This window comes from Triturus cristatus, chromosome 6 (assembly GCF_964204655.1).
Source record: "Triturus cristatus chromosome 6, aTriCri1.1, whole genome shotgun sequence".
Classification (NCBI taxonomy): Eukaryota; Metazoa; Chordata; class Amphibia; order Caudata; family Salamandridae; genus Triturus; species Triturus cristatus.
Window position 1 is genome coordinate 1,013,324,258 of NC_140589.1, and position 24,773 is coordinate 1,013,349,030.

The 24,773-nt window shown below is 41.9% G+C and overlaps 1 protein-coding gene across 1 annotated transcript in view; it reads left to right on the forward strand.

Annotated features, from left to right (window-relative positions):
- ANAPC1 (anaphase promoting complex subunit 1) overlaps positions 1–24,773 on the forward strand; it is a 771,271-nt gene that overhangs the window by 24,923 nt on the left and 721,575 nt on the right. The window contains exon 2 of the mRNA XM_085611802.1: positions 14,529–14,690. Coding sequence (XP_085467928.1) covers positions 14,529–14,690 — 162 coding nt within the window. The remainder of the gene's footprint in view (positions 1–14,528; positions 14,691–24,773) is intronic.

The following is a 24,773-nucleotide window of genomic DNA, read 5'->3' on the forward strand; positions in this document are numbered from 1 at the left end:
TGTGCATGGGTGGAGATTCTGTCCTGGAGAGCTTTCTTCCTTGAGTATCTGATGAGTTTGTGGTGGGTGTTGATGGTTGCTCTGAAGTTGTCGAGGTCTGCTGGGATGTTGGAGTTCCACCATAGCTTTTGAAGGCTTCTGCAGGTTTGTCTAGATTCTCTAAGTTATTTCTTGGTGTGTGGGTTGGACTTTTTCCTGAGGGGGGCAATGGTGTTGGAGCAGTCGGTGATCCAGTTGCGTAGGGTACAGGTGGCGGTAGTAGGGTCGTTGTCTGTGGGGCTGGGAGCGGAGTCGCTGAGGGAGATGGCAAGCTGGTCGTCGTAGATCTTGTTCCACTTCCTGCGCTGGAGCTGGTGTGGGTGTCTGCGGGGGATGTTTGTTTTGAAGGTCAAGTGTACACAGAGGTGGTCCGTCCATGGGAGTTCGGAGTTGTGGCTGAAGGCGATGGAGTTTCCTGCTGTGAAGATGAGGTTGAGGGTATGTTGATTCTGGTACGATCTGTTTGAGTCCGATGTTTTGGAGGTTGTCAAGGAGGGAGGTGGAGTTGGGGGTCTTGGCGGTTGTGGAGGTGGAAGTTGAGGTCTCTCAGCAAGGTGTAGTCGGTGGAGGTGATGGCTTGCGGGGTGATGATTTCGGTGAGGGAGTCGGAGAAAGGTGCACGGGGTCCTTGGGGTCTGTAGATGAGGGTGCATCGGAGGGTGGCAGATGGGTTGGTCTGTATCTTAAATTGGAGGTTTTCCATCAGGTCTGTGGGTTTGTAGGTGTAGGTGCTCAGACTGAGGTCGGCCTTGTGAGTGATGGCGATGCCTCCCCTGGGGCGGTCCTTCTGGGTGATCTTGTAGCCTTCGGGGATGGCGATCGCGATGTCCAGTCCCGAGGTGGCGTTCGTCCAGGTTTCGGGGAGGAAGGCGACATCAGGGGTGGTGCTGTTGAGGAGGTCCCAGATTTCTGCAGCGTGTCTGTGGAGGGAGCGGACGTTGAGGAGGGTGCATTGCAGGGTTTGGGGTGCGGTGGAGTTATTGCAGGAGGGTGGAGGTGGGTACTGGGTCTCGGCGAAGGTGAAGGGGTTGTGGCAGCGTCGGCAGGTGAAAGGTCCGTGGGTGTCGAGAGGTGAAGATAGCTTGCAGTTGTTGTTTTTGCCGACGTTGAGTGTGTAGAGAGCGAAGGAGGTGTAGTGTTGGCGGGTCGGAGGGCCAGGGTTCCTGGTGCTGGTCGCAGGCAGTCACGGACGGGCGCAGACGGGCTTGCCTTTGGCATGGTGCGGCCGTACATCGGCTGCTATTAAGTAGGGGCCGGGGGAGGGAGGGACAGCTTGGAGGCGGAAGCGGGAAGGGCCGCGGGGGCAGCAGCGGTGGGAAAACTGCAGAAGGGGCTGTGAGGTAAAGGAAAGCGAAAATGGATGGTAGAAAAAAAAGAGTAAGAGATAAAGAAGTTAAGAAAGAATTAAGTTAGAATTAAGGCAATAAGTAGGGAATAAAAAAGGACAAGCATTGGCAAAGCCAATAGGTCTCGCCTATGTGAGATCTATTGGCTTTTATCAATGTTTTTTGCCATCTTGTACAGCAGCACTATGACGCGGTTAACGCTGGCTGTGTTATACAGCTTTTTCTTTACTTTAAGCCATGTTGCAACATGGCTAAGAAACATTGGCAACGCCGATATATCTCACATAGGTGAGACCTATTGGCTTTGCCAATGCTTGTTTTAATTCAGTTGGCTCAAGTGATGTGAAAAGTGACTACAACATGGCCGCGTTGGCAATTCTGCCACTCTGTTATTTCCCCTGTGAGCTGCATGTCAGGGCTTTCAAAACTGGAAGGGCTGCCATGACTCAAGGGTGTTCTGTGACCCCCTTCTAGTGGCCACCTACTGCAGTGCAGTGCTGGCTTGAACATGTTTGCCTGGACTGATTTCGTTTTCCAGTCCACTCTGAATTAAGGATTCAGTGAAAATCCAGGACCCCTAATAACCCTAGCTTTGTCTGTCTCCCTGATCACCCTCTAGCTCTAGTAGTGCTTTTCTGCTTCACGTAGCTCACTGAAACTGCAAGCGGGAGGCGGGCCTCGCAGACCTTGTTCTTCAGATAGTTATCCAATCAGCATGTGATTGGTGTGGTGAGGCTATCTCTGGCTGGCGAATATTTTTATTATCCGAGCTCCAGCAAGATCGCCTCTCTTTCGCTTCTCCCTCTCCAGCAGCTGACAACTCCTAAAAGCTGCCATGAAACTGCAGACCGTCTTGAATGACTGGATCTGGGGCTGGAAAGGTAAGGAGAGAAAGCTGCGCAGTGTTTACCATTGGGATTAAGAAAGGTTATGCAAGTTTACCACACTCCCTGATCCGCCCGAGACCTGAAACTACTCAAATTGTGGTATTAGGAGTTTGTTTGGCTGCCTGGTAATTAGTTGGCTACTTGAAACCATGGTCACGGGAATTAACCAAGGTACAGTTTATCTCCAGAAATCAATGGCAATGGGGATGGATCCTGCAGGTATGAGATGAGGTGCACAAGAAAGAGCCGTAGGGTCCAAGTGCAGAGTAACTGCGGTTGAAGCAGGTCAGAACTGATACATAGTGGCAGAGACGCCTTGTGGAGCCCCCTTCTGGGATAGGTGTGTGCTACGGTTCTGGGTGTATGCGCCTGTGCCTATGGCCAGCCTGTGGAGGTGCAGGCTGGACTGACGTGTTCTTGGTTAAACTGTGGTGCTTCACTACTGGAAGAGGGTGAGATACCCAGGACAGAACTGAGGCGTGACAGAGGTGCGTCAGAACGCCTCAGTTCCTTGTGGAGAGATGGAGTGGGGTAGTTGGGGGCGTGGGTGTTGAAGATGGGGTCACTTTCTTGTATAAGCAGAGGCCTTTTGTGTACCCGGATAGAGGTGCACTCCGTGCTTAGAGGTGTTCACTGTCTTGGAATTGCTAGAGGTACCATGGGCCCGGTATCCATGTGCAGCTGCATGTTTAACAGACACATCCAGGATAGGCCAGGCTGGTAAGGGCTGTGGTTCGCGTGGAATGCATGGAGAGAACAAGCGGAGCTTCTCTGCAGGGAACCTGACCTTCTGCAACACTTAAATCCAGCTATTGACTAATGTGAGCACACTTCTCCTAAGAGCGCCATCACCCTTTAAGTAGTTTGGCGAGGTGGTAAGGCATGACCAAGCAGGAGGTAGTGCTGTCCGCCGTACCCCCATCGCGGATCCCTGCCGGGCGGTCTCGGTGAGTGCCTGCCAGGGCACCTCCCGAGATGAAGCATTAGGGGTTAATATTACTGCCGCCGGCCCGATTCCCGAAAGGAGAGAGTGGCGCTTAATGTGGAAAAGTCACCGCTGCCGGCCCGTGAGCCTCGGGGCACTGTGGTTACTTCCCCACTGACGTCAAGGAAGAGCCGCGCTGGAATTGGCTCCAATGCGAGGCGTTGCCCAGCAACCAGGGGGCTCGTCCGCTCTGAGAGTCGTGCCAGCCCAGGAAGTACGGAGGAGCCCGGGGAGCCGCTGCGAAGCAATCAGCGATCCAACGGAGACCACGCACCCAGGTAACAGCCCCCACCAGTTGGCAGAGCGGAGGCGGGTTACCCTTGGGGACGGGGAGCGTGAGTCTGGGGTGCGGGTACCGCGCTCGGTGCACCGGGCACTTGGGAACTGACTTCCTCATGTATGTAAAAATTGCGCAGACTCCAGTAGAATGGTCCAGGCTCCCCGCCCATAGAGGGTCATTTAAAGAGCTGGCAGTAACGGCGCGCACTCGCGCCGGGTGACAATTGCCTCTAGGTGGTACAGCGAACTCGGGCAACGAAGCGGCAGCTTAGTGGCCATGACCATGGAAAGCTTTTGTCACAAGATGACGTCGGACTGTCCACAGTCCCTACGGGCACGCGCATGCTGTTTGCTTTGGACAAATGGCGAGAGCAGCCATCTTTGTCCATGCCGACGCGTGCATGTGTGCATTTGGGAGAATTGATTGCAAAAGGCCCTTGCATGGCGAGGGCAGCGCATGCGCTGCTTTTTCCAGGCGAGACCTAAAAAATGGCAGGCAAGAGTAACCGGCAGGAGCAGGAGCAGACCGAGGGTGCGGCACAGGGCCTTGAACCATGGTCTGCGGCGGTGAAAGGTAGAGGCACTGCCTGGGTGCGCTGTGGTGGAGCTGTGCGCTGGGAGAGCAGAAACCCAAGGGGTTCTTGTCTAGGTATCCCCTCCCTTTTGAATTCTATATTTAATTTTTTTTCTGGTGTAGGTTTCAAGTGTAAATGTATGTGTATTAATGTTGTTATACATTGCAACGTGATAATTCAGTGCTTGAATATATATTCATGTTTTTTCTCTATTTTTTGAATTGCAATCCCAGTGATGTTTTTTAAAATTAGTAACGCGTCTCTACTTCTCACATTGTTTTTAAACAATAAGCAGCTCTCTCAGAATGTAAGTAAGTGAAAGGTTAGAAGGGCTTACTATTAAACTTTCAACAATGTTTGTCCAGAATATATACTCTGGAAAAGAGTGTTGTGGGATGCAGAGGAAGTCCATACTAAAGACTCGAGACAGGCCGAGGGGCGTAACAAAGGCCTCCGCAGCCCCCGCGGTGCGGGAGGGGGGCCCGAGCTCCAGGGGGCCCCTTCAGCCCAGAAACCTGTCAGCAGTGCTCCTGAGTGTGGTCGGAGGGGGACCCCTTCATGCACTTTGCAGGTGGGCCCCCTCAAGTTTAGTTACGCCACTGGTCAGGCCATGCAGGTCCGTAATCCCCTGCCTTGCTGAAGGCTATGAGGAAGACATATGTAGCCGTTTTACTGCTTATCTGTCCGCTTGCTGTTGCACCAGAGGACAGCCGTGGGTGGCTATTTCTTTGCTGAACACTGGTCCTATGATCCATAACAGAATGCTGGTATGAGCCACCTATTAAACTGAAAGTGGGTCTTGTTTGCTTAGTTAGCCGAGAGAAAAGCGGGGATGGGGATATTGATGTAAATTATACAATCGTAAAGGTACATTATTTTTTACTGCTCTCACTCCTAACAAATGTCATTGCCACTATCTTGTTTATTTTTATAATAGTTAATATACATATTGAGTGCAATTTAATAGGATTTAGATTTTAATACATCTTGTCAAAATATTCCTGTTTTCCTGGTGTTCTTGAGTGTGCTCATTCATAATGAAAGAGAGTTTGGGTTCCACTAAAATCTGAAACTTCACAGGACTGATCATTACCAAGAACACAGGTCACTGATTTAATGCTCAGTGGGTTGCAATCCACCAGCTGTTATGTCTCAGGTTGCCCTGTTGACGAAGTATTTAGCGTAGACAAAAAGGAGAGAGTTTCCCAGGTGTACCAAAAGGGACCGGGTATGTAAGATTAAACAAAAGAAGCTTCCCTTTTGTATTTACTTAGTATATGCCGATAGTCAGTTTAGATATTATATATTGTGAACCCGAGACCTAGAATCTACAGACCATTACACTTCAAGTATCTAGTATAATAGTATTTATTAAAAAAAAAAATTTTCTCAATTTATTTAAAATTATTACAGTCAATGTCACTATAAGTTTAGCAATCAACATTAATTCATAGAATTCATATAATTATCAATCATAAAAACATATATTCAACAAAAATAATCACAGTTACATACAATTAAAATGAACACTCGATAGATCATTTGAATTAACTAAGCATAACAAAATTACAGTAATAGAAAACAACAACAAATATAATTTGTGTCCTCTTGTCGACGTGTTTCGGTGCAATATCTAATATGTAACACCTTCTTCAGGACCAACACATTAAACAGCTCACAATACCGATTAAAAACAATCTATAAAAAAGGAGGATAGATACAATTAGTGTTCATGGTACTGTCTCATTCTCTTTCGTTCACAATATTATATTATATTCATAGGTATCTCATATGGCCCATACAGTAATTTCTATTATGGACCACTTTTAGAATAAGGAGAAGGGACCTATGTTATGACGTAACTCTCATTGGAGGGAATGAATAATTGTCCACCCACAGAATATAAAAGGGGGTGTTTCAATCACGCCGTCATGATATACGGGGGTCTAATGAACAGTGTATACTCCTTCATTTGATATTACACTCTCTGCTCATAAATGAAGAATTTTAAAGAATTTTTGAATAGAAAGGCCCATTTTGGGATCAATTCAGTGATTGTACTTACACTGAAATGGGACTTCAACTCCAATAACAAGGACGACCATAGGAGAGTGTATCAATTCACTGCATGCCTATACAGCAAGACAAACATATAGTCTGAATTCTGGTCATAGTTAAATAACTATCCAGGTATTAAGCTGTGGTCATTTAGTTTCTTTTTGTATTAATGGGGAGTACGCTTACCCAGGTTGTTGCTCAAGCGATTAAGTAAGACGACTCTTCAGTACTTGTGCTTGTGCTATTTAATTCTTTGTTCAAAAGGCTATGTTAAAATACAGAAATTGTAGGTATTAATCCACTCTGTATGTTGATTTTAGCAATATTTTAAAACCAAGACTCTTAATGGAACTCACCATTTGAACTTTAGTTGAGTTTCATATAATTATTCATTCTTCTTTAAAACTCAGTGTGTTGCGTTTTTTCCTTTTTGTGTGTCGCAATCACTATGGTTCTTGGCTTTCAATTAAATTCAAGCTCAGGCCAGTATCTAAAGTTAGAAACGAAAATACGTGCTCTCAGGTTATGTAACCCTAATATTTTAAACATTCAAATCAGTTAATTCAGTACTTTATTTCACTAAACTGCGCAACTATTTTATCATTACCATAGATTTTATTAACCCCGATGTGCGTTCTAAAATCTTCTTTAAATTCAGCACACCACAACAAAACCACTGACAGGCACAGATCTGTCCTACCCCTTTTCCGTGCTCCCTATTCCGTGGTTTACTCTAACATTAGTGCGTGGTTCTCCAATCCTGGTTTTTACGTGAGAGGACCACGTGTACGATTCCCCGTATATTATGGAAATACTTTCTATTTAGTCCTCCAATCTTGGTTTTTACTTGAGAGGACCACGTGTACGATTCCCCGTATATTATGGAAATACTTTCAATTTAGTTCGCCTTTTCTACATTGGCGAGACTGGCGTTACACCTACAGAGATGTTATGTGTGATACTATTAGTAATTATTACCAAAACCGGTTTCCCAATTTTACCTGCTTAGAATTGCGTTTTTTTAAAAAACATACGCTGCCATTACAAAACACAGCCAGACCGACATGTTTTTACCTCGTTAATCCGCGCTGCCTGACGTCTCACGGGAGTTTCCAGATGATGTTTTCATAAGAAGCAACGTCATTTCCTCTTTATTTATACTCTACGTTTGTTGCTTACGTACGTTTATCTGCGTGGCGGCCATTTTAGTAGTCTTTTTCTTTACACTTTGAATCGCCCATACTTTATTTATTACTAAGTTACAACACAGAAGAACCGAAAAAAATACTGTCGTTTAGACATTTATGCTCTCAGTTCTTTTTCTGAACTATGTTATATCTGATATTATCACTCTGCAATCAGTTGCTTACGTACAATTGTCTACGTTTGTCCTTTTCGGTGGTTTTTCTCATTATACTTTAAATAACGTATACTTTATTTATTACCAAGGGCCAACACAGAGGAACAAGGGAAAGTATTGTTTGAACCCTTTTCTGTCCGATGTTATCACCATCCAGTCAGTTGCTAACGTACGTTTATCTGCGTGGCGGCCATTTTAGTAGTCTTTTTCTTTACACTTTGAATCACCCGTACTTTATTTATTCCTAAGTTACAACACAGAAGAACCAGAAAAAGTACTGTCGTTTAGACATTTATGCTCTCAGTTCTTTTTCTGAACTATGTTATATCTGATATTATCACTCTGCAATCAGTTGCTTACGTACAATTGTCTACGTTTGTCCTTTTCGGTGGTTTTTATTATACTTTAAATAACGTATACTTTATTTATTACCAAGGGTCAACACAGACGAACAAGGGAAAGAATTGTTTGAACCCTTTTCTGTCCGATGTTATCACCATGCAGTCAGTTGCTAACGCACATTTGTCTATGTAGCGGCCTTTTTAGTAGTGTTCTTCATTATACTTTGAATATCGTTTATTTTATTATTTCTAAGTAGTAACACAGAGGAATAAGGGAAACCACTAAATTTTAGATTTTTTTACCCTCATTTCTTTGTTTAAACCACTATTATCTTCATATTATTATCCCCCAACAGGGGTGCCCTTTCTTGGCTCGATCTGTCCATCATGTTCGTAAAACAATGATGTTCGACTATGTTATTCCACGAAAGAGATATAAATCTATCAGTTATTGGTTAGTGGATTTCGTGGACATAAACTACAGGGACTACTGTGTTCATAAACACCATTAATCTCCGCAGGTCGTGTAAGTTTTACTACAACTGTACTGTTACTATTGATCCTGGTTCTATATACATTCATGAATAATCAATTGTAGTTACTGCTATTTTGTCACAGATGGTGTGAACAGTATAGACTCTGGATAACCGATGTTATCTAATGATTCTTTCCCATTCCTCTCTGTTATTTAAACCCTGATAATATCTTTTAAATTTAGACATGTAGAATTGTTCCCTTAGCTTTCTTTTTTTATCAATGTCTCCACCTCTTTCTGAAATTCTCATCTTTTCGAGGATAAACCATTTCAGATCATCTTCCTTGTGTCTCATCTCTTGCCAATGATCTACCAATGGCGCATTCTTTTTGCCATTTCTTATGGCTGATCTATGTTCTGTAAGGCGAAGTCTCATCTCTCTGCTGGTTTCGCCTATGTATCCCTTCTGACAGGGACATACAAGGAGGTATACTACATTTTTAGTTCGGCAATTGACCATTTCATTTATCCAATGCGTTATTCCATTTAGTACCACCTTTTGTTCCTTAATGATCAATTTACAATGTGTACAGTAACTACACGGAAAATTTCCTTTCAATATTGTTCCATCTTGAATGTTAGTTTGTACACTCCTACTCGGTTCTCTGTAGGTTTTTACAAGGTGGTTTCGAATGGTTTTGTTCCTTCTGTATGAAAAGAGGGGTTTATTAAGTGGGCTCTTCCCTGGTTTATTTAACAGATGCCAACTCTTATTAATCAGATTCTTAAGTTTATGGCTCAGACCATTGAAATTGCTAACCATCACTATTCCTGGGTCTTTTTTGTTTTTGTCAATGGTTTCAAAGATGCTTTCACGGTTGTAATATCTCGCTCTCTTATGGGCTTCCTTGACGAGCCTTTTAGGGTATCCTCTTTGTAAAAGTTTTTGTTGTAGGGACAATGAGTGATGTTCAAAGTCCCTATTGTCACTGCAATTACGCTTTATCCTTAAAAACTGACTAAAAGGAATACTATCCTTTTGACACTTAGGATGATAACTTGTGTGGTGTAAAAGCGTATTTCTGTCAGACGGCTTAGTATAAAGTTCTACACTAAGTTTTTCATCTTTTGTTTTGATAGTAATGTCAAGGAAGGCAACCGATTCTTTGCTTCTATTGAAGGTAAACTTCAAATTGACATCACCGCAATTGAGCCAATCGAGGAAGGATACCAGATCCTCCTAAGTGTCAAAAGGATAGTATTCCTTTTAGTCAGTTTTTAAGGATAAAGCGTAATTGCAGTGACAATAGGGACTTTGAACATCACTCATTGTCCCTACAACAAAAACTTTTACAAAGAGGATACCCTAAAAGGCTCGTCAAGGAAGCCCATAAGAGAGCGAGATATTACAACCGTGAAAGCATCTTTGAAACCATTGACAAAAACAAAAAAGACCCAGGAATAGTGATGGTTAGCAATTTCAATGGTCTGAGCCATAAACTTAAGAATCTGATTAATAAGAGTTGGCATCTGTTAAATAAACCAGGGAAGAGCCCACTTAATAAACCCCTCTTTTCATACAGAAGGAACAAAACCATTCGAAACCACCTTGTAAAAACCTACAGAGAACCGAGTAGGAGTGTACAAACTAACATTCAAGATGGAACAATATTGAAAGGAAATTTTCCGTGTAGTTACTGTACACATTGTAAATTGATCATTAAGGAACAAAAGGTGGTACTAAATGGAATAACGCATTGGATAAATGAAATGGTCAATTGCCGAACTAAAAATGTAGTATACCTCCTTGTATGTCCCTGTCAGAAGGGATACATAGGCGAAACAAGCAGAGAGATGAGACTTCGCCTTACAGAACATAGATCAGCCATAAGAAATGGCAAAAAGAATGCGCCATTGGTAGATCATTGGCAAGAGATGAGACACAAGGAAGATGATCTGAAATGGTTTATCCTCGAAAAGATGAGAATTTCAGAAAGAGGTGGAGACATTGATAAAAAAAGAAAGCTAAGGGAACAATTCTACATGTCTAAATTTAAAAGATATTATCAGGGTTTAAATAACAGAGAGGAATGGGAAAGAATCATTAGATAACATCGGTTATCCAGAGTCTATACTGTTCACACCATCTGTGACAAAATAGCAGTAACTACAATTGATTATTCATGAATGTATATAGAACCAGGATCAATAGTAACAGTACAGTTGTAGTAAAACTTACACGACCTGTGGAGATTAATGGTGTTTATGAACACAGTAGTCCCTGTAGTTTATGTCCACGAAATCCACTAACCAATAACTGATAGATTTATATCTCTTTCGTGGAATAACATAGTCGAACATCATTGTTTTACGAACATGATGGACAGATCGAGCCAAGAAAGGGCACCCCTGTTGGGGGATAATAATATGAAGATAATAGTGGTTTAAACAAAGAAATGAGGGTAAAAAAATCTAAAATTTAGTGGTTTCCCTTATTCCTCTGTGTTACTACTTAGAAATAATAAAATAAACGATATTCAAAGTATAATGAAGAACACTACTAAAAAGGCCGCTGCATAGACAAATGTGCGTTAGCAACTGACTGCATGGTGATAACATCGGACAGAAAAGGGTTCAAACAATTCTTTCCCTTGTTCGTCTGTGTTGACCCTTGGTAATAAATAAAGTATACGTTATTTAAAGTATAATAAAAACCACCGAAAAGGACAAACGTAGACAATTGTACGTAAGCAACTGATTGCAGAGTGATAATATGAGATATAACATAGTTCAGAAAAAGAACTGAGAGCATAAATGTCTAAACGACAGTACTTTTTCTGGTTCTTCTGTGTTGTAACTTAGGAATAAATAAAGTACGGGTGATTCAAAGTGTAAAGAAAAAGACTACTAAAATGGCCGCCACGCAGATAAACGTACGTTAGCAACTGACTGGATGGTGATAACATCGGACAGAAAAGGGTTCAAACAATACTTTCCCTTGTTCCTCTGTGTTGGCCCTTGGTAATAAATAAAGTATACGTTATTTAAAGTATAATGAGAAAAACCACCGAAAAGGACAAACGTAGACAATTGTACGTAAGCAACTGATTGCAGAGTGATAATATCAGATATAACATAGTTCGGAAAAAGAACTGAGAGCATAAATGTCTAAACGACAGTATTTTTTTCGGTTCTTCTGTGTTGTAACTTAGTAATAAATAAAGTATGGGCGATTCAAAGTGTAAAGAAAAAGACTACTAAAATGGCCGCCACGCAGATAAACGTACGTAAGCAACAAACGTAGAGTATAAATAAAGAGGAAATGACGTTGCTTCTTATGAAAACATCATCTGGAAACTCCCGTGAGACGTCAGGCAGCGCGGATTAACGAGGTAAAAACATGTCGGTCTGGCTGTGTTTTGTAATGGCAGCGTATGTTTTTTTAAAAACGCAATTCTAAGCAGTTAAAATTGGGAAACCGGTTTTGGTAATAATTACTAATAGTATCACACATAACATCTCTGTAGGTGTAACGCCAGTCTCGCCAATGTAGAAAAGGCGAACTAAATTGAAAGTATTTCCATAATATACGGGGAATCGTACACGTGGTCCTCTCAAGTAAAAACCAAGATTGGAGGACTAAATAGAAAGTATTTCCATAATATACGGGGAATCGTACACGTGGTCCTCTCACGTAAAAACCAGGATTGGAGAACCACGCACTAATGTTAGAGTAAACCACGGAATAGGGAGCACGGAAAAGGGGTAGGACAGATCTGTGCCTGTCAGTGGTTTTGTTGTGGTGTGCTGAATTTAAAGAAGATTTTAGAACGCACATCGGGGTTAATAAAATCTATGGTAATGATAAAATAGTTGCGCAGTTTAGTGAAATAAAGTACTGAATTAACTGATTTGAATGTTTAAAATATTAGGGTTACATAACCTGAGAGCACGTATTTTCGTTTCTAACTGTAGATACTGGCCTGAGCTTGAATTTAATTGAAAGCCAAGAACCATAGTGATTGCGACACACTGAGTTTTAAAGAAGAATGAATAATTATATGAAACTCAACTAAAGTTCAAATGGTGAGTTCCATTAAGAGTCTTGGTTTTAAAATATTGCTAAAATCAACATACAGAGTGGATTAATACCTACAATTTCTGTATTTTAACATAGCCTTTTGAACAAAGAATTAAATAGCACAAGCACAAGTACTGAAGAGTCGTCTTACTTAATCGCTTGAGCAACAACCTGGGTAAGCGTACTCCCCATTAATACAAAAAGAAACTAAATGACCACAGCTTAATACCTGGATAGTTATTTAACTATGACCAGAATTCAGACTATATGTTTGTCTTGCTGTATAGGCATGCAGTGAATTGATACACTCTCCTATGGTCGTCCTTGTTATTGGAGTTGAAGTCCCATTTCAGTGTAAGTACAATCACTGAATTGATCCCAAAATGGGCCTTTCTATTCAAAAATTCTTTAAAATTCTTCATTTATGAGCAGAGAGTGTAATATCAAATGAAGGAGTATACACTGTTCATTAGACCCCCGTATATCATGACGGCGTGATTGAAACACCCCCTTTTATATTCTGTGGGTGGACAATTATTCATTCCCTCCAATGAGAGTTACGTCATAACATAGGTCCCTTCTCCTTATTCTAAAAGTGGTCCATAATAGAAATTACTGTATGGGCCATATGAGATACCTATGAATATAATATAATATTGTGAACGAAAGAGAATGAGACAGTACCATGAACACTAATTGTATCTATCCTCCTTTTTTATAGATTGTTTTTAATCGGTATTGTGAGCTGTTTAATGTGTTGGTCCTGAAGAAGGTGTTACATATTAGATATTGCACCGAAACGCGTCGACAAGAGGACACAAATTATATTTGTTGTTGTTTTCTATTACTGTAATTTTGTTATGCTTAGTTAATTCAAATGATCTATTGAGTGTTCATTTTAATTGTATGTAACTGTGATTATTTTTGTTGAATATATGTTTTTATGATTGATAATTATATGAATTCTATGAATTAATGTTGATTGCTAAACTTATAGTGACATTGACTGTAATAATTTTAAATAAATTTGAGAATTTTTTTTTTTAATAAATACTATTATACTAGATACTTGAAGTGTAATGGTCTGTAGATTCTAGGTCTCGGGTTCACAATATATAATATCTAAACTGACTATCGGCATATACTAAGTAAATACAAAAGGGAAGCTTCTTTTGTTTAAATTTAGACGAAGTATTTAGCGCCAGAAAGTCTACAAAACCAATTTCCGGTTTTAAAGAAATTCAGAACGAGTATTTCATTAGTAAAAGCTTGTCTAAAATGATCACCACCCTCACAAATATCCCTTGTAAAAATATTTCATCACAGGCCAAGAAAATCTGCCCTAATTATGTGCCTTTTTAAAAATATGTGACTTTGCATATGCCCTAGGAGGCACTAAGTGCCATTTGCGCATTATTTACAGTTCTGTTGTAGTACTGGAATTTATTTAGTGTTACATTTATATTTAGTGTTATTTAGTGTTATACAAGTTGTAGAGTGGACAATGTCAAGGAGGATTGCACAGAGAAAAGCATAACTGCAGAAAAAGGAGGTTGTGGTAACTCCTCATTTTTAGTGGTCAGTCATCATGAATACTTTCTCCATTTCTCAAGATCATAACTTTAGAAGTGTAGACAAAATGGTAGAATGCTCGGCGAGTGTTACAAAAATGGTGCATGCTGCAACCTGGATATCCTATGAGAGGTCTCGGATTTTTATTGTACACTATAGAGGAAAATGGGGTACAGTAGAATAAAGGAAACAAACCACGGTAAGCAGAGTGTGTGTTTTGCTAAAAGAGCAATCCTACAATTGAAAGACCTGTTATGAGACTGCAGGAAGGGAAGGCTCAGGAGTAACATTAGAAAATATTTTGTTCACACAAGAAGCAGTGGGTGCAGTCAAGTGAAGTGCTGGAGACAAACAGTAAAAGATGTAAAGACTCTGGATAGAAACTGGGAAATAACTAACGCTTGAGACCATGTGGGTTATGTGACCGATTGGGGCCTAACTATCCTTATCTGGGGCCAGTTTCTTTATTTTTAGGAACTTACCTCAAACTCTTTTCTTAAAAGTAATGTTTGCTTGCTATTTTTTTACAGGAGAGCTGGATATTGAGGAAAGGTGTTGGTGCCCCTGGAGAAAAAGTAGAATATGATGAAGAGCTCTACATCACAGGGAATATGGTTATTTGGAGCAAAGGAAGTAGAAGCGATGCAGCTGCAGTTCATAAAGCTTTCACAGTGGATAGCCCGGTTTTACAGGTACTTGCTGTTTGTGTTATGTTTTTTCTGAAACTAAGGGACAAATTGCGGTTGACTACGTCAGTCATTTTGAGAGGGAAATAGAGGATTTGCTGAGTTCTCTAGCATTTCTCTATTTCAAAATGAACCCCTTGCAATGATCCTGAGTCAAGCTAGAATAGACTATCATCTATATGCAGATGACACCCAACTCTACATGAAAATGTCATCCGTCAAAGACATCCAGCACCTAAATAACACTCTTGTCGCAGTTAAAGTCTGGTTGACCAGCAACCAGCTCAAACTCAACCCCAGCAAAACGGAACTCCTTCACATCCATCCCTCCAAAAATCCTTTCCAATAGAACGCTGGCTCGACAACCTCACGTTTGCAAACTGCAAACTGTCCATCTCCAACTCTGTTAGATCCCTGGGGATTACATTAGACTCCCACCTAAGCATTAAAGCCCATATCAATTGCCTCTGCAAAAAGCACATTTTACACCCTGAAGAGTATCAAAAAAGTCAAACTCTTCATCCCCAGCGAAGACCTAAAGACAGTGGTACAATACTTCGTCTTACCCAAGCTACACTGTGGCAACACAATGGTTCCGGGCGCCCCAAAATCTTATCTAGCCCCACTGAAAGCCACTCTCCATGCTGTGGCTAGACTTGTGTCAGGGAAAGGTTCTTTGATCACATCGCTCCCATCCTCAAACAACTCAACTGGCTACCAAACGAGGCAAGGGCCATACTAAAAACTGCCTGCATAACCCACAAAGGGCTCCAGAGTGAGAAGCCAATCTATCTCACGAATAAACTTTCAAAAGCCGGCCAAAAGAGACCACTACGAAGCTCAAACAGACTACTCTTGATCCCTCCAAAATTTAAGAACGAGAAATTGCGCACCCCCTCCTTCTCCGGGAATGCGCTAAAAATCTGGAACTCCCAGCCCTGGGATATGTGGGAAAATCAACTCTTCCCTCACTTCAAGAAGATACTAAAGCTTCTCCTCTTCAACAAATACCTAAACCCACCTTAAAGCTCCTGCCTAGCATGCGGGCTTCCTCCCCACTCCCTCAAAATAAATCTGTGCACCACTACCCCGGGGAAATCTGTGGCTCTAGTTCCCCCTATCCACAAGAGGCCTTATCCCCAGCTACCTCAGGCCTACAACTCCTGTTTTTACTTCTGTTCAGCCTGTTTTGTCGTATTTATTGACAGTATTTGTTTTGCTGTTTTCATTTTACTCTACTTGTAATTTTGTACCATTGCAGCTGTGCTCTGCATAGCGATATGTAATGTGTATACCGTATCTACCTCGAATTAGTATTGACTCTCTCCCCACAATGTCCTTGTACACCTCGTCACATAATGTCACCGCGTATCTATTTGTACCCCAAATGTAACTTAAATATTTAAGCTTATGCAATTTCATACATCGTATACCTCATCACTTTCTATCACTATGTATCTGCATTTACTCCAAATGTATCTCAAGTATATGCTGCTAACTCTGTGAAGCGCTCTGATGCCCTTGGGTCAAATTTGCGCTATATAAAACTCAATAAATAAAATTAAAATAAATGGCAAACCTCTGTCAGTGCCCTATGGCTATCCCTCAATGAACAGTGGTAACACCCTACTCACAGGATTGCTGAATGCTTCTTGGTTCTCTTAAAAGCACCTAACCTAACTCGATTAACAAAATGCATACCATGACCCCATACCTGATTAATCAAACACTGCTACCCCTGTTGTTCAAGCTGATCTTTGTAATTTACAATTTTAAATATCATACACTTCAAATAGCCATTTAACTTGTCCATCAAATTTGTCATCTTGGTCAGATTTCCTGCCAGAGGGGCCCAAGCGCTGGAACAATGTACATCACGTCCTCTCTACATCTAACAAAATGTGTGCACAGGCAGAAATTATGTTATTCCAAGGTAGCAACAGGTTTTCATGAGGAAACTATTTGGAGCCACCCTGGAAAAAATCCTCTATCAATGTTGGTTGTCTTATTTTACATAATATTTCAGCAAGGTAAGGAATCCCTGCATCCTAAAAACCAAGAGCTTTCTGTGGTTAAGCACAGTTCAGGCAAATAGCTTTGTGTGTTTTGCATCATTTTTTCTCTTATTCCTAAAGGTTGACCGTATTGATAACCTATATAGCTACTTCTCTCATTTCTTTGACATTTATTATTCTGACTGCATTCTTTTTTCACCTTTTCTCTGACCTTGCCTTCACTCCACTCTCCTGCTAATCCTTTGCTATGTTGCTGCTGGTCAGTTATGGACTGTTATGTTATGTTATATGAATTTCTAAAACGCATAGCTGCCCAAGGGCTTCCCAGTGCTAGGTGACTGAGCTGAAGAAGGGAAGTGAGTATATTAACAGTACTGCGGGAATAACCATGTCTTTAACTTTTTCCTGACGCTAGATTCCACTTCTTCAAATCTTAATTCAAGTGGCAATGTGTTCCAAAAGCTTAGGTGCCATATGTGAAACGAATCTTGTTGTCTTGATTCTTGTAGTTATGAGAAGGTGTTCTTGAACTGATCTTAGGCTTCTGATGAGGACATATGGCACAGCCATGCCTCTAATTTTGGGACACATCTATTGTTTATTGCCTTATGAGTCAAGCAGAGTGCCTTAAATGTAATCCCACTCTTCCCCCCTCCCCCTCTTACTTTTCTCTTTACCTTGCGTACCTTTCATGCTTCTGACTAGCATCAACCACTTGGCTCCCTGTAAGCTGTGGCCTGGTCAAGGAATTAGAAGATTGTCATTCTAGTGCTTTGAGACACTTGCTTGCACCTCCAAGTCCGTGCACATGTCCAGAAAAAGACTCTCTTAGAAGAAAGCAGTTAGTTCTAGCATAGCTTTTATACAAAGCTCCCATAAAACCCACATTTTACAGAACTGGCAATTTTGTAACTTAAGTGGTAACATTTTGAAACGTACTAAAAATGCAAGTGGTTTTTAAAACCAAATCGTGTCAAATTAAACACAAAAATATTGATACAGTTTTCTTTGCCTATCTTGTATTTTGTTTGTGCTGTTATAATGTTGCAGTATTCAAGAATTATGTGGTATTGAGTAAGTTGAATTGAAATTTCAATTGCAAAAAAAATAAACAATAGCAATGGTAAGTTAACCGTGGATCTCATAATAGCAGGAAGCAAGCTGTAAGTTGATCTCTTCACAAAATCCTACGTGGTGAGCAGAGGAGAGCCTAGTGTGTAAGCAATGCTTGCGGTAAGACGACCTCTCCCAAATTGCTCCATAAGGAACTATTCCATAGCCCAGCTAGCCGTCTTTCCAATTCCAGGTGTAGACATTTCATTACACTGGAAACGTACGTTAAAGTGTACTTGTACTAGCAGAAGTTGATTTATAGCCAGTGCATTAGATCTGGGCTTCTCCTCTTATTTTCCATCCACTCACATTTATTCTTCAGTTTGTTCTTTCTGACAAGCTAATATGCGCATACACACCAGTACTCCAAATGGAGATTTCCAAAATACAGTAAATAAACTAATAAAGCTGATAAATAATTAGCAGTTGGTTAGGTTCACTGTCTCTAATCATGTAAGCATGGTCTGACATAGGCAATTGTTTCTTTTTTTGTTCGCTGCACATAGGTATTGTAAAGGCTTTTAGTATGGTATAAATGTTTCCTGAATCAAAATGCTAAGCACGCTACGTTGGGTTACAAGCATGTTGCAATGCCTTGTTAGTACTGAATGTTGCTGTCTGTGATTTCGAAGTCTATCTGAAGCAAGCAATTTGTACATGTGCTTAGCATATGCTTAGCAGTGGAGGCTTTCTGCATGCGTCCTCAGTTCTCTCTTCCTCCGGACAGAACGGTGTAGTGCAGTGAATCCCTTGCTCCTAAAAGGCATAGTGCAGACAGGTACACTACACTGAAAACATGGTTCCTGGAAGCTTGAAATTTAACTGGCAAGTAATTACAGCTGTCCCATTTGTGAACTGGCAAACCATTTCTATTTGCTAATGACCACTGTGCAAAAGTGAATGCTTGAAGGCAACTACCTTAATTTTTAATAGTCATTCTGCCTAGGCCACTGCATTGTGGAGAAACGTTTAGATAGGACCGCCGTTTCATAGCCATTGGACTCAAAACAATGAAATTAAAAAACTCCTCACAACCCAGACACTAGTATTTGCAGGTGATACGTAGGCTTTGCTAATGCAACAGTAAAATCTTTTCATTAATCGAAAACAAAACATTTTGCCTTGTCGAATGGCGTTTTTGAAAGGCATCAAATGTGTAGTATCCTGCATATATTTTGTAAGGTAATTTACTACCCCTGCTCAGCCAGTGCTTGTGCTCTGACTCATTAGAATGTTGGAGTCTGATGATGCCTCGGAATGTTGGGACTCACAGAGGTGAAGTGACAGTTGGCCATGGGTTGAGCAGCTGACAGGCAGCTCCTGGTCGGACTCTGGTTTACAACGTAACTATTTGATGTTCTGAACTTTACTACCTGTTAACAACTTGAATAAATCATCCTGAATTACATACATAATACAGAGGTCTTCCACCTTTTTGCCCTTTTGCCACACAATGCATCCTCAAGGAGTTCACCGCCTTCCATTCTATTAGGTGAGTGCATTAAGCCTCCACCTCCCTCCTTCATCTGCATTTGCTTGCTATGCGCCGCTGGTGTATCAGGAAGTCCAGCAGCGAGTTCAAAAGGCGTTTTACAGCATTCTAGCCACATTGCGGGATTCCTAGTGACACTGCTTCTCAGCTGTCCTCTCCGGACCACATAGGACAGGGAGATATACCTTCTGCTTCATGGTTCTTTCTGTTAAAGCAAAATAATGCCTTTGGATTTCCTTTTTGGCGCTATTGACATATCTCAAATCTACTTATATGCTTTCTACATGGACAGGAGGTGATTGTCCTTATAGTCACCATGGACTTTGTATTTCCCGCATAACTATCTTGATGCATTTATCTTGCTCAATTTACATGTGTACGTTTTACACATTATTTTAACCACGCTCACGTTTGCCTACATGGGCTACATCCTTCGTGTATGGATTCTGTGTACTTACCTACATTGGGTTCATTGTTCTTTTTACACGTGTATGTTTTACACAATATTCTTCCCTACTCAGGGATGGGTTTCGGTGTAGCCCATTTCCCCATATACTTTCGCCTTCATGGGCTACACACGGTTCTCACCCTTACACAGGGCACCATTCCACGGGTTTCAGTCCCGTTTACATTTACACAGGTACCCTTACTCAGGGCACCGTTGCTTGGGTTACAGTCTCATTTACATTGACATTGCTACCCTCACACAGGGTGCGTCTTATGGGTTTTAGACCCATCTCTACTCTGCACTGCATTGTACCTCTACGTGGGGGTTGTCCTTTCACGGGCATTCACATTATGGGTCACAGTCCCATTCACAGTGCTCCTCACACTCTTGCATAGGAGTAGAAGACGGTCATGGGTTTCAGTCCCATTGGCTGATTTTGTCTTTCTACATTCAGTATTTTGCTGTCTATTTTATAATGCAATTTTACACTTGTATCTCATTCTTATTGGATTTTTTTTTAAATATGCTAATTTTCAATATTACTTTATTCAATTGTCCATTTGGAAATGGGGAGGAGTATAGTGATAGTGTTTGTGTCTCTTCGCTTCCTCCCTGTTTTCTCCGGTTCAGATTTCCTATCGATGATCACTCCTCTTCATCTTTGGAATCTGTTCCATACACATTTCTCTCTTTTTCTTCTTTGGTTCTTAGTCTTTCCCTTTCTGCAATATTCTTCTTGTTCTTCCTGGTTTTGGAGGAATCTCTTCCTTCTCTTCTCCCTGTGCGTGGAGTGGTCTTCTCTTCTGTCTCGTGCCTGGTCCTTCTTTCCTTGCTTGCCTGCCTGGCCAGTGGGTGTGCGTAGGGGTTGTCGTATTTTCTCTTTTCCGCCTCACTTTCCCCTTCTTTCCATTTCATTGTTGTAGAAGTTGGGGTTTCCTTTTGCTAACTTTCACTTTCCCTTCTCCTTCTTGTCTTCTCACTTTTTTTTCCTCGCTCTGCTTGGTTTGCTCTTTTCCTGGACTTTCTCTCTATCACTTCGTTTTTCCTTCCTTAGTATTTCTCCCTTGTTCACTCTCGTTATATTTTAACTTTATTGCATTTGCTCTTCTGTTGGAAGCAAAAGGGATATATGTAGTATCCTGCATATATATTGTAAGGTAATTTACAACCCCTGCGCAGCCAGAATGTTGGGGTCTGATGATGCCTCGGAGTGTTGGGACTCACAGAGGTGAATTGACAGTTGGCCATGGGTTGAGCAGCTGACAGGCAGCTCCTGGTCGGGCTCTGGTTTACACCTTAACTATTTGATGTCCTGAACTTTACTACCTGTTAAAAACTTGAATAAATAATCCTGAATTACATCCTTCCTGTGTGGACCTAGTGAAAGTAGTGTAATATTTGATTACAGGTTGTTTATTTTCCCTGTCAGTCATAATGTTTAGCTGCTGTCCTTCATTTCTACTACTTGGAGCCAACTGAAGAGTCTACGTGATATTTTGATAACAGGAGGGGTTTGTAGTATTTATATTGTACTTGCTTCTCCAGGTCTTGTCATTGCTTCCTTTACAACAAAATATTGGTGTAGTAATGAGGTTCTAGACATTTTTGGAGACACCATCTTGAAAGTGTATTATACTTGTTTTGCGGGCAGTTGTGCTTGAACATGCTCTCTTGAGCTTTTGTCCATGTGGCAGAAAAGCTGTACCAAAAATATTTTGAAATAGATTCATTTATTTGAGATTTCCAAGGCCAGTATATCTTTGGAAACCTCAAGCGCCTACAGGCTGATGATACGTGACAAGATGGATAGAGAGCATCATACGTATTAAATATTATTCAACGATCTTTAAGTACAACCTAAATGTTACTGAAGTATAGAGGATCACTGCGGAAGACTACTACAGAGGACTTCTACTTGAACTGCAAATCTGTCCTCAACCAAAGAGGAGAGTTTGAATAAATAGAATCCATGATTGGAAGATCGAGGAGGTACTTGTGAATGGGATTGTAATTTCTTATATTGAAGTTTATCTGTCTGCTGAAATTAGCATAATTTTTCCAAGCCTAGGGCTGTAAACACTTATTGGACAGGGTTTTATTAATCCTGTTTCAAAGTGATTGGTAGTTGGTTAAAAAAGTTTATGTCCACCTTTAGAAGAAATGTTCTCATGTTCCTCATGCAGTTCAGTATGTGATTACCGGAAGACATGAAGGTATTAACCTGAGGACCAAGGATATGTTTGAGTTATTTATACTAATAATACTTTATGCTTTCTCCTCTTTGCTAATGTTCTGAGGAACTAATTTGGACATCTGTTAAAGCCTATGGAGGTGTTTGGGGAAAGTCAAAAGTACATTTTCACTGAGATTTAGGCTTAACTGAGAGCTTGATTGAGCCATTTCCAAACAAGCTAATCTAGAGCTTGTTGTCATAAAGAAATCGCCACCAGAGCATTCGAGGGAGGGGCTAGGAGGTCAGAAATACATTTAACACAGTAGGCAAAAGGATGGAGCCTTTGCAAACTTTGTAGGACATTGAAGTGGGCAGAAAGGAGAGGGAAGGGTGCAGAACAGCTCCCGCAATTACATAGATAAAAATAGCGACTGACTTCATGCTGTATACTATAGTAGTGTTTTTATGCAGATTGTCAAACGCTGCTCACAAAAAAACTGATCAGTGGGGCTTACTTCATTCTTTAAAAAAAAAAAAGAAAAATGTTATTAGATTTTTTGTATAACAAATTTTATTGAATGTTTAAGTACATCGAACCCTGACTAGCCCTCACAGGTTTGTATATACATAAATGCAACATGTATTGATGATACTATTGTTACATGAGCAAACAAAACGGGCACAAACAGAACACTATGCCCCAGAACCCTGTACATTAATAACACCCATGGACATATGCATATTGCAGGGAATGGGGACTGCTACTATATCTGAGGCCCATATGATTGTACCTCCATTATGACTTCTGCTGGAACACAGATAGCAACAGTATACCTCGATGACCTGCCCACTGCCGGCGAACCCTACCATGCGTCTGGGGGCAGCCCCTCGCATGAAAGACTGCCATCTCTATCTCAATCACCATCCCCATACACCTATCCATAGCTGTCTTCCACACTCCCACCAAGGGCGGTGAATCTGCCTTCCAGTTCTCTGCTATGTAGCGCCTTGCTAGGGCTAGTCCCAAGAACAGAAGATGCTGCTTGTTTCGATTTCCCCCACAGGAAATCGATGTGAAGGAGAATCTGTTTAGGATCAAGAGGAACCTCCCACAACAATGCCCGGGCCAAGCAAGAGGTCACCCCCTCCAGAATAACTGCAATGCTTCACAACTCCAGACTGTGTGGAGGAAGGGCCCCGCCTCAATACCGCATCAGAGACACATGGGGGAGGATATCGCACTGATCCGCCATAGGCGGTGTCTGGTATGATAGGCACTATGTAGATACTTGAATTGGATTCGACGGAAGCGGGAGGATATGTCCGCACTGCAGTGGGCCGCCAACACCTCCATCCATTCATCGTTGTCCAGGTCCTCTATGCCTCCCCTCCAAGTCTCTGGCAAGGCTGTCAAGGTTTTGAGGCTATGTGTAACCAGAGTCTGATAAATTTGTCTAATCCTATGGGCACCTAAATCTCCCATCAACAGCATGTCCTCCAGTGGGTTAAATTCCCGCAATTCTATGTCGGGACCGGAGGCGAGGATTATCCTCTGGCAGCGCGGACAGACTCATTTCTTCAGAATTGGCAGAACGAACAAGGCTATGCCTTTCCCCCGTTTGCCATGATCACGAGGGTCTCAGCCCAGGTGCGACGCCAGAATGCGGACGTGATTTTAATTTCTTCAATCTGGAGGTCTCAAGTGTGGTTTCCGGTTCTTCTGGAACTTTCTTGGGATTTTCCAATCCCACTCCCCCACTTTCCGAAACTCCTTCTCAATCCGGACGGAGTTCCCCATCCATTGATAGAGCAGGGCTCTCTCACTCTCCTGGCATGGAGAATTACAGGGGACGCTGGGCGGTCCCAGGCCTTTCAGGAGCGTCTGAGGAGTTAATGTCGAGGGCTTCTGCCAACAGCATCCTCAAGCGCTACCACTCCACCTGGAGGAGGTGGTATCGTTGGTGTGTGCAACGGTGTCTCAATCCCGTGGCAACGGATGTGACCTCTATTTTGAATTTTTTAATCTCTCTGGCGGAGGAGGGCTTGGCTTAGAGGACTTTCAACACCTACCGTTCCGCCATTTCGGCGGGTCATGCTATGGTTGACGGGTCCCCTGTGGACGAATGTTCCTTGGTCTGTCGTCTCCTCCGAGGCATCCGCCTCTCGCTACCACCTGAGCCTCTTTATTCTCAGCTTTGGGATGTTAACCAGGTGTTAAATTTGTCTTGGCAGCCGAATAGATTCCTCTCTAGGAAAGAGCTATCGGCGAAACTGGCAATGCTTCTTCTATGCCTTATCTCATGCAGAAGGGTTTCAGATGTCAGAGCCCTTGATGTTACCAGTAGAATTTTTCCCCCACAGGGGTCACTTTTTTACGATTCGCAGACGAACGAAGTCTGGAACGAAATCCATTTCTTATCCAGCGTTTCCGGATTCTCCGAAGCTGTGTGTGGTTGCTTGCATTAAAGCGTATGAGGAAATGTCAGAGGAGTTCCGTCCTCTGGGAGAACAGCAATTGCTCATTCCGAATATATGGGAGTCGAGCATGTCGGAACTGTAGGTATTGACCGCATTGGAGTTGGTATTCTTCCTGTAATTGTTGGATTTGAGTACCGTTCCCTTCGTGAGATCCCCCAGTGTAGAAATGCCAATGAGGTCCCAGCCCCGCAAACCCGGCAGCGCGAACACCTCTCGCTACCACCTGAGCCTCTTTATTCTCAGCTTTGGGATGTTAACCAGGTGTTAAATTTGTCTTGGCAGCCGAATAGATTCCTCTCTAGGAAAGAGCTATCGGCGAAACTGGCAATGCTTCTATGCCTTATCTCATGCAGAAGGGTTTCAGATGTCA